The sequence below is a fragment of the Canis lupus genome, chromosome 11, assembly GCF_011100685.1.
Source record: "Canis lupus familiaris isolate Mischka breed German Shepherd chromosome 11, alternate assembly UU_Cfam_GSD_1.0, whole genome shotgun sequence".
NCBI classification, from domain to species: domain Eukaryota; kingdom Metazoa; phylum Chordata; class Mammalia; order Carnivora; family Canidae; genus Canis; species Canis lupus.
In genome coordinates, this window is record NC_049232.1 from 67,932,818 (window position 1) to 67,946,017 (window position 13,200).

At 50.9% G+C, this 13,200-nt stretch overlaps 2 protein-coding genes and 1 long non-coding RNA gene across 13 annotated transcripts in view; 1 reads left to right on the forward strand and 2 right to left on the reverse strand.

The window, feature by feature from the left end:
* The window catches only part of LOC111097886, a 64,821-nt gene extending 57,152 nt beyond the window's left edge, over window positions 1-7,669 (reverse strand). The window contains exon 1 of the long non-coding RNA XR_005367179.1: window positions 1,582-7,669. This is a non-coding gene — a long non-coding RNA (uncharacterized LOC111097886). The remainder of the gene's footprint in view (window positions 1-1,581) is intronic.
* SLC31A2 (solute carrier family 31 member 2) lies at window positions 1-8,895 on the forward strand. Of its 6 annotated transcripts, none has more exons than XM_038553144.1 (5): window positions 1-125; window positions 1,117-1,398; window positions 4,145-4,211; window positions 6,302-6,488; window positions 7,488-8,895. In XM_038553144.1, the coding sequence occupies exons 3-5, from the start codon at window positions 4,145-4,147 to the stop codon at window positions 7,654-7,656; spliced, it is 423 nt and encodes a 140-aa protein (XP_038409072.1). In that variant the 5' UTR covers window positions 1-125; window positions 1,117-1,398; the 3' UTR covers window positions 7,657-8,895. The 6 variants fall into 6 exon arrangements, with proteins under 6 accessions (XP_038409072.1, XP_038409071.1, XP_038409073.1 ...); XM_038553141.1 differs by lacking the exons at window positions 1-125; window positions 1,117-1,398 and adding an exon at window positions 2,648-2,844 and having other exon boundaries at window positions 7,488-7,659; window positions 7,786-8,895; XM_038553143.1 differs by lacking the exon at window positions 1,117-1,398 and having other exon boundaries at window positions 8-125.
* A 2,625-nt stretch (window positions 8,896-11,520) lies between these two features.
* Window positions 11,521-13,200, reverse strand: part of FKBP15 (FKBP prolyl isomerase family member 15) — a 56,119-nt gene continuing 54,439 nt past the window's right edge. For all 6 annotated transcript variants that reach the window (XM_038553136.1, XM_038553135.1, XM_038553134.1 and 3 more), the window contains one exon: window positions 11,521-12,122. In XM_038553136.1, coding sequence (XP_038409064.1) covers window positions 12,045-12,122 — 78 coding nt within the window. In that variant the 3' untranslated portion in view covers window positions 11,521-12,044. The remainder of the gene's footprint in view (window positions 12,123-13,200) is intronic.

The window sequence follows — 13,200 nt, forward strand, 5'->3', positions numbered from 1 at the left end:
GTGACCGCGCGGCCCGGCTCGCGATCGCGGCGGCGGCGTCCGAGCGGACTCGGAGCCGGGAGACCCGAGCGAGCAGTAGCAGCGGCCCCGGCGCCCGCCCGCCAGCCCCGCGCGTTCGCCCCAGGGTGAGTCCCGACGCCGCCCACAGCGGCGAGGCCGAGACGGTGGACGGAGCCGGGTGAGGGGACGCGGGAGGCGGCGCCGGCGGTGGCTTTGCCGTGGGGTTTTCTGTGTGTGCCTCCTGCTGGGAGTCCTTCGGGCCCGACGAGCAGCGGGGGCGCGGTGGGTGAAGGCACACGTGGGTGGGGGTCCCCTGCCCCGGGCGCACGGACGGGACATTCCGGTAAGCCCCCCCGGAGGGAAGCCCCTCCCCTGGAGGGAAGCCCCCCACTGGAGGGAAGCACCCCCTGGAGGGAAGCCCTCCCACCTGGAGGAAAGCCTCCCCCCTGGAGGGAAGCCCCCCACCTGGAGGGAAGCTCCCCACTGTAGGGAAGCCTCCCCCTGGAGGGAAGCCCTCCCACCTGGAGGGAAGCCCCCCACTGTAGGGAAGCCTCCCCCCTGGAGGGAAGCCCTCTCCCCCCTGGAGGGAAGCCCTCCCCCCCCTGGAGGGAAGCTACCCCGCCCTGGAGGGAAGCCTCCCCCAGAGGGAAGCCCTCCACCTAGAGGGAAGCCCTCCCACCTGGAGGGAAGCCTCCCCCCTGGAGGGAAGCCCCCCCCCCGGAGGGAAGCCCCCCACCTGGAGGGAAGCCCCCCACCTGGAGGGAAGCCTCCCCCCTGGAGGGAAGCCCCCCCTGGAGGGAAGCCCACCTAGAGGGAAGCCCTCCCACCTGGGGGGAAGCCCTCCCACCTGGAGGGAAGCCTCCCCCACCTGGAGGGAAGCCTCCCCCACCTGGAGGGAAGCCCTCCCACCTGGAGGGAAGCTGAAGCCCCCCACCTGGAGGATGCCCCTCACACCATCAGGCTACGAGCACACGCCCCGGGGCTGGCCCCCTGCCCTGGCAAGCTGGGGGTCTGGGTCTTTGGGGGGAAAAAACCCCAGCCCAGCTACTTTCCATTTGGGTAGGAAGTAGCGTTTCAGATGAACTGCTGTGTTTTGTTTTGTTTTTTTTTTTTTAGATAGAATTCACCTGGGTGGAGAGGATGACAGCTTGCAAGACTCTTTGGTCTTTGAAGAAATCATAATTTTCTTCATCCCATAAAGCATATCATAGAATTTAAGATACAGGAAGCCAGTACTGGTCATTGGGCTAACGGCCCCTCCACCCCCTGCTAGCCTTCTAAAAGGGGAAATAGATGGGAAGAGCTTGTGAAAAGTTCCTGAGCCAGGCACTGCGGGACAAGGACCTGAACCTCCCCCTGAAGTCTTGGGTTTATAAATGAGACAGCTCTTCCCCAAGCGTAAGGAGCCCCAGATGCAAACATTAAGAAGAAAACAAGGCCATGATTGCTCTCTTCTTTACCGCGGCCCCTCCCTACCCAGGGTGGGGCCCTGACTAAGGCGCAGATAAGTCAGACTCAGGGGCTGGAGGCTGAGATTCTGCCCAAGTGGGGAAACAAAATAGGATGCTGCCTCTTACATACCTGACCACAGGGCCCTTTCACTGGAAAATGCCGCCCCACGTCAGGGTGTGCTGATTTGAATCTTTTTCTCCAGCGAAAAGGCCAGGGTAGGTGGGCCTTTGTCCTTCCTGGACTCCAAGTGCACTTCCGGCTCGGAACATACTGGACTGTCCGTCTTCCCCTGGCTGCCTCCTGATGCTCCTGCTTCAGAAGATGTTTTAGCCATCTGCCTTCCTGGCTGCTTTAGGTGTCCCCCTGGGGGCTGCCTCCCCTGTGCCTCCCTCTCACCCACTACATATACCCTGTACTAATAATCTGCCCCCTTCCCTCTCTCCTAACAGTTCCATGAGGGCCAAGGACTTGTCTCATCCCTTTCCATATTGCCAGCACCTGCACCCCTAGCAAAAACAGAAGCCAATGTTTGTCATCCGAAATACTTCTGTTGCTTTGTGGGTGTTCACGTCTGTAGCAAAAGCTGTTTGAGGCCCCTGAGACATCTGGCCCAGGCCCAAGGATGATAGAAGGAAGCCAGTCAGGGAACTTCTCTGATTAGCTAGCCGTTGGGGACATTCCAGTCATGCCAACTGCTTTATTAAGTGAACTCAGGGAAGGGGCATGGTGCAAACACCTGCCACATTTCCCACTGCAGCGATGGTGCTCGAGCCTTCGTCTGAAGCCAAATGAGTGACTCCGGCGTAAATAGAGTTTCACGAGACAATTTGTACTTGTTTTCTCATGTTTATCTTTAGTGAACATTTTGCCCTATCAACAAATATGCTTTTTGAAATCTTAACAAGGGAGGTCTCTGGGTAGTAAGACTCAAAATGATTTCTACTTTCTTTTTGGTGTGTTTCAGCTCTTACACTAAACAAGCACCCCTCTCACATTGAGGGAGCAAGAAGCTATATTTTTATTTTAGAATTCTTCCACATGGTTTTTAAATGACTGCCCAGGTTTCCATTTTCTTATGAGGTCTTGGGCAAATCCTTTCCCCTGTTGGGACTCATTTCCCCCATATGGGAATGAAATGGGGGTAGAAAGGGGCCAAGTTGGATGACATCAGTGTTTTTTACACTTCACTCAGAGCCCCGGTTTTACATATGGTGGAGTTACAAGGAAGACTTTATTTGGTCGTGATCCCTGGCAAAAAAAACAAAAACAAACCCAAAATCAAAACTGAAAGCCAGGGGACTAAAAGCCTCTGAGAAAATGAATACGGCCCAGGGATGTGCTGCCCAGCATGGTGACTATGGTTACTACTACTGTATGAGAGTTGCTGAGAGAGTAGGTCCTTTTTTTTTCTGAGAGTAGGTCTTAAATGTTCTTGTAACTATGTGTGGTGATGGATATTAACTAGTCTCAAAACGTGGTGGTCGTTTCACAGTAGATACAAATACCAGAATCATGCTATATACTCGAAACTAATATAAAAAGTTACATGTCAATTATATCACACACACACAAACTTTCTAAGGACATTCTAGCTCTGATACTTGGGGATACTAATAGTTGACTTAGAAGGCAAAGTGTTCTATCACCTAACCCCCTCAGCCAGGATCTCTTTAGCTGGAGGAGCACTGACAGTGCTTGCAGAGCCACTGCTGCTAACTGAGGTCCTACTTGATGATGAGAGGGGACCTTCCTTTCCCTGAGACGGTGAACTAACATTGATCCCTCCGACTTTAATCTTGCCCAATACAGTCATTAAGCCTGGTGTGGGTATTGAGGATCACCACCCGGCTCCCTTGTCCTTTGTTGGCGAGCAAGAGGCAGCATGGTATCCTGGAATGTACAGCACTATGGCTTCCAGCTAGACCTGGCTCTGAATCCCAGCTCTGCCAACTTACTAGCTTTGTGACCTTCAGCAAATTACTTAACTCTTCTGAGACTAGTTTCCCCAGTTTTCTGTGTGATGGGCCTAATTGTTCCTGTCACACAGAATATAGTTGTGAAATGAGGTAATGTATGAAAAGCCATTGATGCCACCCCAAACGCAGGCTGGGCAAGGCGCTCTTTGAGAAGGGCATTCAGATGGGCAGCATGGTCACTGCACCTACCTTCATTCTTTCTATAAGGCTGGGAGCTCATCAAAGGCAGAAACATTAACCTTTGTTCAGAATGCTGGGCACAGAGTGGGGTCAGCAAATGTTTAATGAATGAGTGGACGGATGTGGAGTGGAGTGGAGTGGAGACAGCTGCCCCTGGCCCCTCCATGATACACACAGCCAGAGCAGAATGACTGGGGCCCTGGGGGTAAGAGGCAGTCACTGCTCAGTGTACTGCTTCCCCATTGGGTTTGGAGGGCACAGAGGGGACAGCTCAGTATGACCTGAGGACACCGAGGTGTGTGTTATCTCCTATACCTCATGTCCACCTGGAGTAGGACCAGCTCATTATAGCTCTGCTGCTAACCCACTGCCCTGTTTGGCCTCAGTTGATCCTAATGACCACTGATGGCCCTTCCAGCACTTAAGACCAGTGACCTCATTCATCTGGACCTTTAGGGGAGGCTGCTGGAAAGCATTAGGGACCATGACTTTCACTGCCTTAAACACCCTAAAATGCAAATTCCCTTTTCTTTCAGATGCATTTCATCTTCTCCAACGAGGTGGTGCTTCTGTTTGATTTCTGGAGTGTCCACAGTCCTGCAGGTAAAAATTGGAAAGCCTAATAAGCTTGTAGCTCGGAAAACTTTGTTGCTCTAGGCAGTGGACAGCCTGGGTTCTCTTTGGTGTTACACTCTGTGGACATTTAAGTGAGCCTGACTCCTCTCACATAAACATTGAGCAGGAACTTCACATTTATAATTCCATTTGCAAGCACTGCTCTTTAGATCACAAGAGGCTCCATGAACTCACTGATTGTCACAAGGGCCCAGAGACAGGCCGAGGATACAACTTTTGCCTCTGTGACTAAAGAAGGAACAGAAACCCAAAGAGGGGAAGAGACTTGTCCAGGGTCACAGAGCCAGTAGCATCAGAGCCAGAACTAGATGGAGGCCTCTTGCTGCCTCCTAGTAACACCCCAACACCTACCTCCTACCATGCCTAGCATCCACTCAGAAGCCCATAACAGCTGTTGCAGGCTGGACCTCAAATGAGACACCAATTTGCAAGAGAATGATATTGGTGTGACTTGAAAAGGCAGAGCTGAAAGTTCCGTTTCAGGTTAAAAAACTGTATCTTAATAGTAGGTGGAAAGCGGCCCAAGTGCCCAGCCCCACAGGTGCTGATCAACTAAATCACGGTCATCCCTACAGTGGTCACCCCCGCCCCCCTAATCCCAGTCATTGTAGTATTCCTCCTGGAAGTCCTGAGTTGACTGGGCTCAGCTAAGCCGTCCCCACTCACAGCCTCTCCGGCGGGTGTAGTCAGACAGTGGCTGCAGCTGGAGTCCTCCTGAAGGCTGCCTCAGGCTCGTGTCTCCTGGCCGCTGCTGGTCATCAGCGAGGACCTCCGGCAGGGGTTGCTGGTTGAACACCCACATGTGGTGTCTCCTGCGGTCTGGGCTTCCTCGTGGCAGGGCAGCTGGGTTCTGGGGCATGAGTGTGTCCAGAGAACAAGGTTAGAAGCGCCTGGGATTTTTAAGACCTAGCTTTGGAAGTCACAGAGCCTTATTTCCACCTTTACTGGGTGAGAAAGTCACAAAGGTCTTCTCAGCCTAAAGAGGGGGGCATGGCCCCCACCACTTGATGGCAGGGGTGTTTGACATAAGAGCATGTGGGGTGGAATAGGGTGAGGTGGCCATCTTTGGAAAACAGAGTGTATCTGATACTTCGAAACCACAGAAATAAGGTAGGTCTGTATGAACTGAGGGGACAGTGTACTTGGATGATGTCAGATGCAGAAGAATATGCACAGGGAGATACCTACAGCAGGTGTCCCCGGAGAGCTATATAGGAAAATGCTCTGGGGAGAGGACTGGGATTTTAGGCACTGGGCTGGGAAGACTTACCTTTCACTCTATACCCTGTTGTACTGGTTGAATTCATGCCATGTGCACGTAATTACATGTAATTTTATGTTTTAAAATATAACCTGCATCTTTTGTAGCTGATTTCCTCCTGGGAGCCCAATAAAATAACTATAGCTGGACCATTTAGTATCCCTCCCTGTCTTATAAAACAGAAGTAGCAATTAGCAGCTAATTTTACAGCAGCTCTCATAAGCACTTCATGTTTTCTGTCAAATAATTTAGTGGGTTTTTTTTCCCCACTATTATAAAAGCCATACAGTAGAAGCTTAGGAAAATTAGGTGAGAAGAAAATAAAAATCTCATATTCTAGTTTGCACAGATAATTATGACTCTTGTTGTCTCTCCTTCCTTCCAGACTTTTCTGTGTACATCCTCATACACAGGAGCTTGCATACATGCTCTTAACAAGTCAGGACAGACTTGTGCTGCCTGTTGGGGGGCGGGGGAGGTGGCGGAGGGGGGAGCTGAGGGCAGTGTGTGTGACCTCTTCACCCTTGGCCGCTGGCTTTACAGATGGCTTCTTTTCCTGATCTCAAAGACATACCCAAAAGGCCATCCTGACCAAGAAAGAGCTGGAGGGGGAAAGAGAGTCAAGTTCTGAGCCCAAGCAGGGTGGGGAAGAAGATGCGAGAGAGAGAGGTGGAATGGATTGAGAGGGACTGGGTGGAGGTGCTCTTCTCCACCTATCCCAGGTCCCAGGGGAAGCTGCCAGAAGGGGATCAGTGCTTGCCTGTCCAGGTCTCTGCAACTCCGCTTCGTTTGACAGGCATGGCCCTTTCAGTGCTGGTGGTCCTGTTCCTGGCTGTGTTGTATGAAAGCATCAAGGTTGGGAAAGCCAAGCTGCTCTACTGGGCTGTAGTGAGCATGTCCATCCCCGCCAGCCAGCTCACTGAGGAGACAGACCAGGATTCTTCAGGCTCAGACTCGCCCCCGGTCAGCACAACCCGCCTCAGGTAACAGGCAGAGTGTGTGGGGAATGGCAGCGTACTCACATTCACCCTGAGAGACAGGCTGGGCCCGGAGGGCATTAGCCCCACTTCATGGAAAGCAAACTGAGGCCCAGGACTTGCCAAAGTGCTTACAGTGGATAAGTTGTGAGGTGAACCAGAGCAGGGGTCCCCTGATGCCTAGGCCAGAGCTCCACGAACAGCCCACTGGGGAGGCTCAGATCCCCAGAACTCTCCTGCAGGCCTCGGTCTGGCAACAAGAGTGTCCACCCAGTGCCTCCTTCAAATCTCAGCAGCCTTTCTTAGGTCACCAGGGCTTCCAAAGCCAAGACGGAATCTGCAGCTGTCCCTACACAAATAGTAGGAATTGCTGTCAGCAGTGGAGCAGGCTTGGTGGGGGAGCCCGAGCCTCCTTCCCACCCTGGTCTGGTAAGGCAGCCACATAGGGTCTGCTTCGGCCCTCTCTAGCTGTGCTTCATGAGCCGGCCTGTCCTTACACGCGTGTCTCTGCCGTTCACGCCCACCCCTCGAGGGAGGTATTCTTATTCTTGTTTTACTGATAAGGAAATTTCAGTTCAGAGAGGTTAAGATGTTTGTGCTAAGCCACAAGATAGTAAGTGGCAGAGCTAGGAGTTGATCTTTCCATTGTAATACTGCCTTCCACAGTAGATGCAGAAAGAAAAAAAAATACCTGCCTTACTGATGATTTTGTATTAGTCTTTAGCAGACATGACAATACATGCCTCATTTTCCCTTTCTGCCTTGTATGCCAGGAAGCTCAGAGCTGAATGTAGTAGAGACGTGATTATCCAAGGCTCCTTGTGCCAGGCCCTGTTCCCTGTATGGTTTCTCATACAGCTCTTTAGAAATAAATCTCTTCTGAGTTAAGCATACACATTATAAATAAGCTGGGCCTGTTAACTCAGCCGCTTTTTCTAGTTCCTGACACCAGCTCCTAGCTTCCAGCTCATTACCGACACTAACTTGGCTCTACTTTTCATTTAGGTGGCTTTTCTGTCACTTTGGCCAGTCTGTAATCCATGTCCTTCAGGTGGTCATAGGCTACTTCATGATGCTGGCTGTCATGTCCTACAACACCTGGATTTTCTTCGGCGTGATCCTCGGCTCTGCTGTGGGCTACTACCTAGCCTACCCGCTTCTCAGCATGGTTTAGCTGGTGAGGGCTATGCAGGGACCAGGGGGCTGCATAGAGAGCTGGGGGCCCCTCAGCTCTTCCAGCAGACATTGAGCCTCCAGCCACATGTCTATTTCTTATGATAGCTGTTCCTCACCTTGCTTCCAGCTCCAGAGACTTTCTGCTGAAGCCAGCATGTGCTGTCTGGAGTTCGGAGTCCACTGCAGCTACGTCTGTCCTCAGCCAGCCTGCACAGGGCCTGGACGTGGGCATTTTGTGCCTTAATAAGGCTGCTGTGACCTGAGGGAGAATGGAGACCAGAACCTGGGGACAGGGTTGCTGAGCCCATGATGAATTATCTCTGTTGACTCAAAATTAAGAATTTCCAAAGATCTTCAAGACAGGGAGATGGGCTCTGGGTGACAGAGGGGGCATGGAAGCTGCATACCTTCTGCCCTTGTGATTCATGCCTTAGAGGAGCATCTTCCATTGGACTTCCTGACCTCTTCTGTCTTTGAGGGATGGAGACCAAGCCGGCTCCTTTTTTCTCACCTTTCTGCCTTTGGGACACATAAAGATGGTCTCTTCTGTGGATCATGGTGACAGATTTTTCATTTTTCCCACTGAACCTCTGGGTCACAATTTTGCACATGAATACAGAATTTTTAGCAAAATGATTTCGTCTGATTCCTGATAGATAGCAGCGTCTGCTGGAAACTGATTCTCTTTCTTCCGGGTCCGACAGCAGAGTCAAGGCCAAGAAGCAGGACTGTTACCAAGGCTCCTGACCTATCCTCTGGACAGTGAGCTTCTCCCATCAGACAGCACTGTGTGTGGGATGAAGGCGGTCTAATGGCTTGAGGTGTCTGGGGCACTTTTCAGGCCCCCCGTGCTCCCTTTTATCCTGTTCCTTCTTTTATGCAGAACAGAGAACTGCACTGAATTCAGTACTCCTGTTCTCTCTTTCTTACTTACTGCTCACCCATCTCATCTGGTGGGGAAACAGGATTCATTCTCTTGAAATGCTGGGCGAGTCACATGGAGTATGGACTGAGGACGAAGTATGCAGGCAAACCAAAGCGTTACATGTAGAGTTAGACGGGACTCTCCAGATAGTTCACTTGACAGAAAAAGAAACCAGAGACCCAGGGAGGGAACATCACTGCTGGATACTGTAATGTCTGTGCTCAAGTACCTCACAGGCTAGATGAAAGACCGTCTTAAGCTTGGGGAATTACAAAGGAAATAGAAGTTTTAATAAATGTTATTTTTAAACAACCTGTGGCCATTCTTGTGTTTCTGCTCAAACAGCAAGCACACGCCACCCTTGTAGCAACTGCAGGAGCTGGGTAGGGCAAATGCAGCTAGTTGGCTGTAGGGCTGTCCAAGGACTGAATCTGTCCATCTGCTATGAAGGCAACTTTGTGCTCAGGGAAGCCAGTCCTGAAATGCTGCCCTCAGGCAGACAGCCCACAACCTCGCCTCACCGAGACCTCCTCATGTTCACACACTGAGTCCTGCTGGGGTGCTGCCTTGCTGTGAGAAAGACAACTAACTGCTACATAGCCTGCAAAGCACCTTCTTTCCCTGAGGGCAGAAGCAAAAATACATCAAAACTACTTTTTAATTTGCAGTGAGAACTGTAACAAAGTATGGGACACGTTGAGTATTGATCAGTGCAATCTCCCCACCTTGGCAGCAAATCGGAAGGCCGCTCCATGTCACAACAGGGCAGGGAGTAAAGTTTCCAAGGTCCAGTGTGGTCTTGCTGATGAAGCCTCACGTACCCAGTTATACATCCTGACCAGCTAAGGCTCCCTCCCCTGGGGCATTGCTAAAATGAGCACTTCCGGGATCCCTGGGTGGCACAGCAGTTTAGCGCTTGCCTTTGGCCCAGGGCGTGGTCCTGGAGACCCGGGATCGAATCCCACATAGGCTCCGGGTGCATGGAGCCTGCTTCTCCTTCTGCCTGTGTCTCTACCTCTCTCTCTCTCTCTCTCTCTCTCTCTGTGCGACTATCATAAATAAATTAAAAAAAAAAAAAGAATTTGTTTAAAAATAAATAAATCAATAAATAAAATAAAATGGGCACTTCCATGGGTGACGGGCAACCTCTTCAGTTTGATACAGTCTCTGAATGTGGTACGTGGGAGGCATGAATGGCACAGAGGGCTTTTAAACAAATCTGCTCTAGAGAAGCTGATTAGATTAAGTAAGCATTTCAACCTTCTTCATGGCCAAGTCACAAAAGGTGGCACTTTTTTTCTTCTACCTTTAGTTTTCTTTTAATGTAATAGATACCTCTCTAGTGCTTTTTATGCCACGTAGTGTTGTAAGCACTTGACAGTATCAACTCATTTAACATTCACAACCAGGTAGAAACTCTTCATCCTTGTTTTAGAACAGAGGAAGCTGGGCAGCCTGGGTGGCTCCGCGGTTTAGCACCGCCTTCAGCCCAGGGCCTGGTCCTGGAATCCTGGGATCGAGTCCCACATCAGGCTCCCTGCAGGGAGCCTGCTTCTACCTCTGCCTGTGTCTCTGCCTCTCTCTCCCTCTCTCCCGAATTAGTAAAATCTTAAAAAAATAAAAAAGAGGAAGCTGAGGCACAAAGACGTTAAAGTCATCCAGCTCGTGAGTGTAGTGACAGGCAGCCTGGCCCAAGTCTGCTCCTTAGCACAGATGCACGTGAGGCTGACAGGGTCACCGGCCCAGGCCATACAGCACCTAGTGCTGCAAGGCTGTGAACACAGGCAGCAGGGACTGAGAAGTCTGTGCCGTGTTTTTTACCACAACAGGGCAGAGATTGTTTCGGAAGACCGGGGCTGGGGTCCAGGATTTCTGACAAGCATGACTACCCCTTTTCCCCCAACCCAGTGAAGGATGCCATCCAGGTGGACAAGAGCCCAGGTTCCAGAAAAGGCTAGCCAGGATTTGAATTCTTGTTCTCCTGCTTACTAGCTATGTAACCTTGGACAAGTTAATTTACTTCCTTAAGGCTCGGTGTCTCCTCTGTAAAATGGGGATAAGTGTCTTCTGCAAGAGCTGCTGGAGAGGGGTACCTGGGTGGCTCAGTGGTTGAGCATCTGTTTGGCTCAGGTTATGATCCCAGGGGTCCTGGGATCGAGTCCCGCATCGGGCTCCCCACAGGGAGCTTTCTGTCTGCCTAGGTCTCTGCCTCTAGGTCTCTCATGAAAAAATAAAATCTTAAAAAAAAAAAAAAAAAACTGCTGGAGAGGAGAATCTGTGTAAAATGCTCAACAACTAAGGTTACTAAACAGTGGTTCTTACTGCCTCTCAGCCCCACTTATGGCTCACAGGCTCACAAAGGATCTGTCCTCATGAAGGACTGTCAGGTCATCAGAATTCAGGATACTATCTTATAAACATTGTAAACCAGGGAACACTTCTATTAAAATTATTCTCCTTTTTGAAGACTGGTTGTATGGTCTTTGGAATATCCTGAAACAAGTAAAGTGAGCACAAGTATTTTCTCCCTACTCTTCTCTGCATTAGTCCTGGCCCCGAGTCCAGAGGGAACGGAAGCTGATCTCAAAGTGAAGCATCAATCCAGGGCCAGCATTGAACGACGATGCCATGGAGGGACCCTCCCACCTTCTGTGCATAGCTTCCTAGGGTGTAGGAACAAATGTGCAGGAGCAAGAGGACGGTGACCAGTTCTCGTATGACCATGGTGCCTCAAGCCTTCAGGCAGCTAGGGTGAACTGGGACAGCAGAGTGGTGCCCTTTCTTGAAAGCCTGAGTTCCAGGGGTAGGTGCCAAAGGGATTATTTGCTTTTGGGCATGTTAACCAACCCAGGCCCATTACAGCCCATACCCTGAGATGCCCAGAGAGGGGCACAGCCAGTCTCAGAACCCAATCAGATGTCTCCCCAAGAGCTTGAGGCAAGTTTCATCGCAGACATTTATTTTAGTTTTGTTAATTTCAAATATTCATTGACCTCTTGTATCAGATTTAAGGCAGAGAAAAGATACACGTCCCTGGTTAACTGAACCGGGGTTTAGATAGTGTAGTCCACCCTGGGTTCCACCAGGGAGACCTCACCCGAGATGACAGGTCCGGTTGCTGGTGCACAGTTGAGCATTGAGAGGCACATCAGTCTTAGTGAAGAGAATAAAAAGCTTGGAAGAGGGCAGGATTCTTGTAGGTGACACTGCAGGCAACCCACCAGCCCTTCCTCCCCAGGGGATTCTAAGACAGGACCCGACGTTGTGAAGACAGGCTCACACTCCTCTCCGACCAGCCGGGCAAGGTGCTCAGATGTTGGTTAACTCAGATGTGTGCACTGTTGTCCTCAGAATGCTCACCTTCACCTCACCTGTGGCTTGTCTAGACCCAGGGCTGGCTGTGCATGACCATGCTTAGAGAAGGGTCGACAGAGAGGCCTTCCCACCAGTTTCCCAGGTCTTCATCCTAGCCAGTCAATGTCATCGTCGTCATCATCATCTCCAAAAAGTGGTGTCGGGGGCGGCCGTCCCTTCATGCTCTGACAAAACAGGAAAGAGCAGTCAGTCCTCACCTGTCCCTGCACCAGACTGCCTCCCCGCCTGGATAAGGTGAAGTGAACTGGCACCTGCTTCCAGCTCCAGGTTGGGAAGGACGGTGTTGCTTAAGGTTTTATTCAAAAGGACTGACCCTGTGGCCAGCAAACCTGGGCTTCCAGATAAAGCTGAGCCAAGCATGCAGAGAAGGGAGGCAATCCTCCAACACAGAGACAAGACAACCAACATTGGATGATTTTATCATTTATTTGTGAAACACATGTATTGATTTGACAGGTTTCTTCTCATGTAGTGACTTACACATTTCGTGTGGGAAAAGGAGGGTTGATGGGGGAAGAGAGAGGAGTAGGAGGAAGAAAGAGAAGCAGAGCAGCCCCATGGAGAGAGAGAGAAGATGCAAGAAGATGAAGGAAGATTGGGAAGAATATAGCTCCATATGAAGACACTGCTGCGGCCTCTGGTGGCCTGTCTGGTTCTGGAAGTGACCCCATCATTTGGGAGAAATGAGTTCAGAGGCTTGGCCACGTTACCAAGTGGCAAATCCAAGCGGCGAAGAGAGGCCAGGAGTACAGGGCCACAACCCCCAACACCCTTGATCCCACTGGCCCTTTCCTCACTCTCTCCAACCAGGTAGTAGGAAAATGGAGATTAACAGACTACAGAGGAAACTCTCCCCCACTTTTCATGACTTGAGGTCCTGGCTTTTTTCTTCTAGGTTGGCGAGGAACAGCTCCCACAGGGGTAGCAGGAGAAAGGGGTAGCAGGAGAAAGGCACGCATGGAATATCCCCTGCTCTGAGCTACTGTGGCCCACGGTCAGTCTTCACAGGGCTGGCCAAACAGAGGCAGCGGGATGTGGTCAGGGGTCCCTGGTACAGACCTCGTATCCCTTTCTGGGCATCAACTAAGGGAGCTCTAGTCTGACTGGCTCACTGCTTCTGTTTTATTTTGGCTAAAGTTCTGGCTCTGTATTTGCTAGCATTAAAACCTTAAGACTATTACTTAATTTTGCTGGGTCTCAGTCCTCTTCTCTATAAAATGGGATAAAAGTGCCTACCTCACT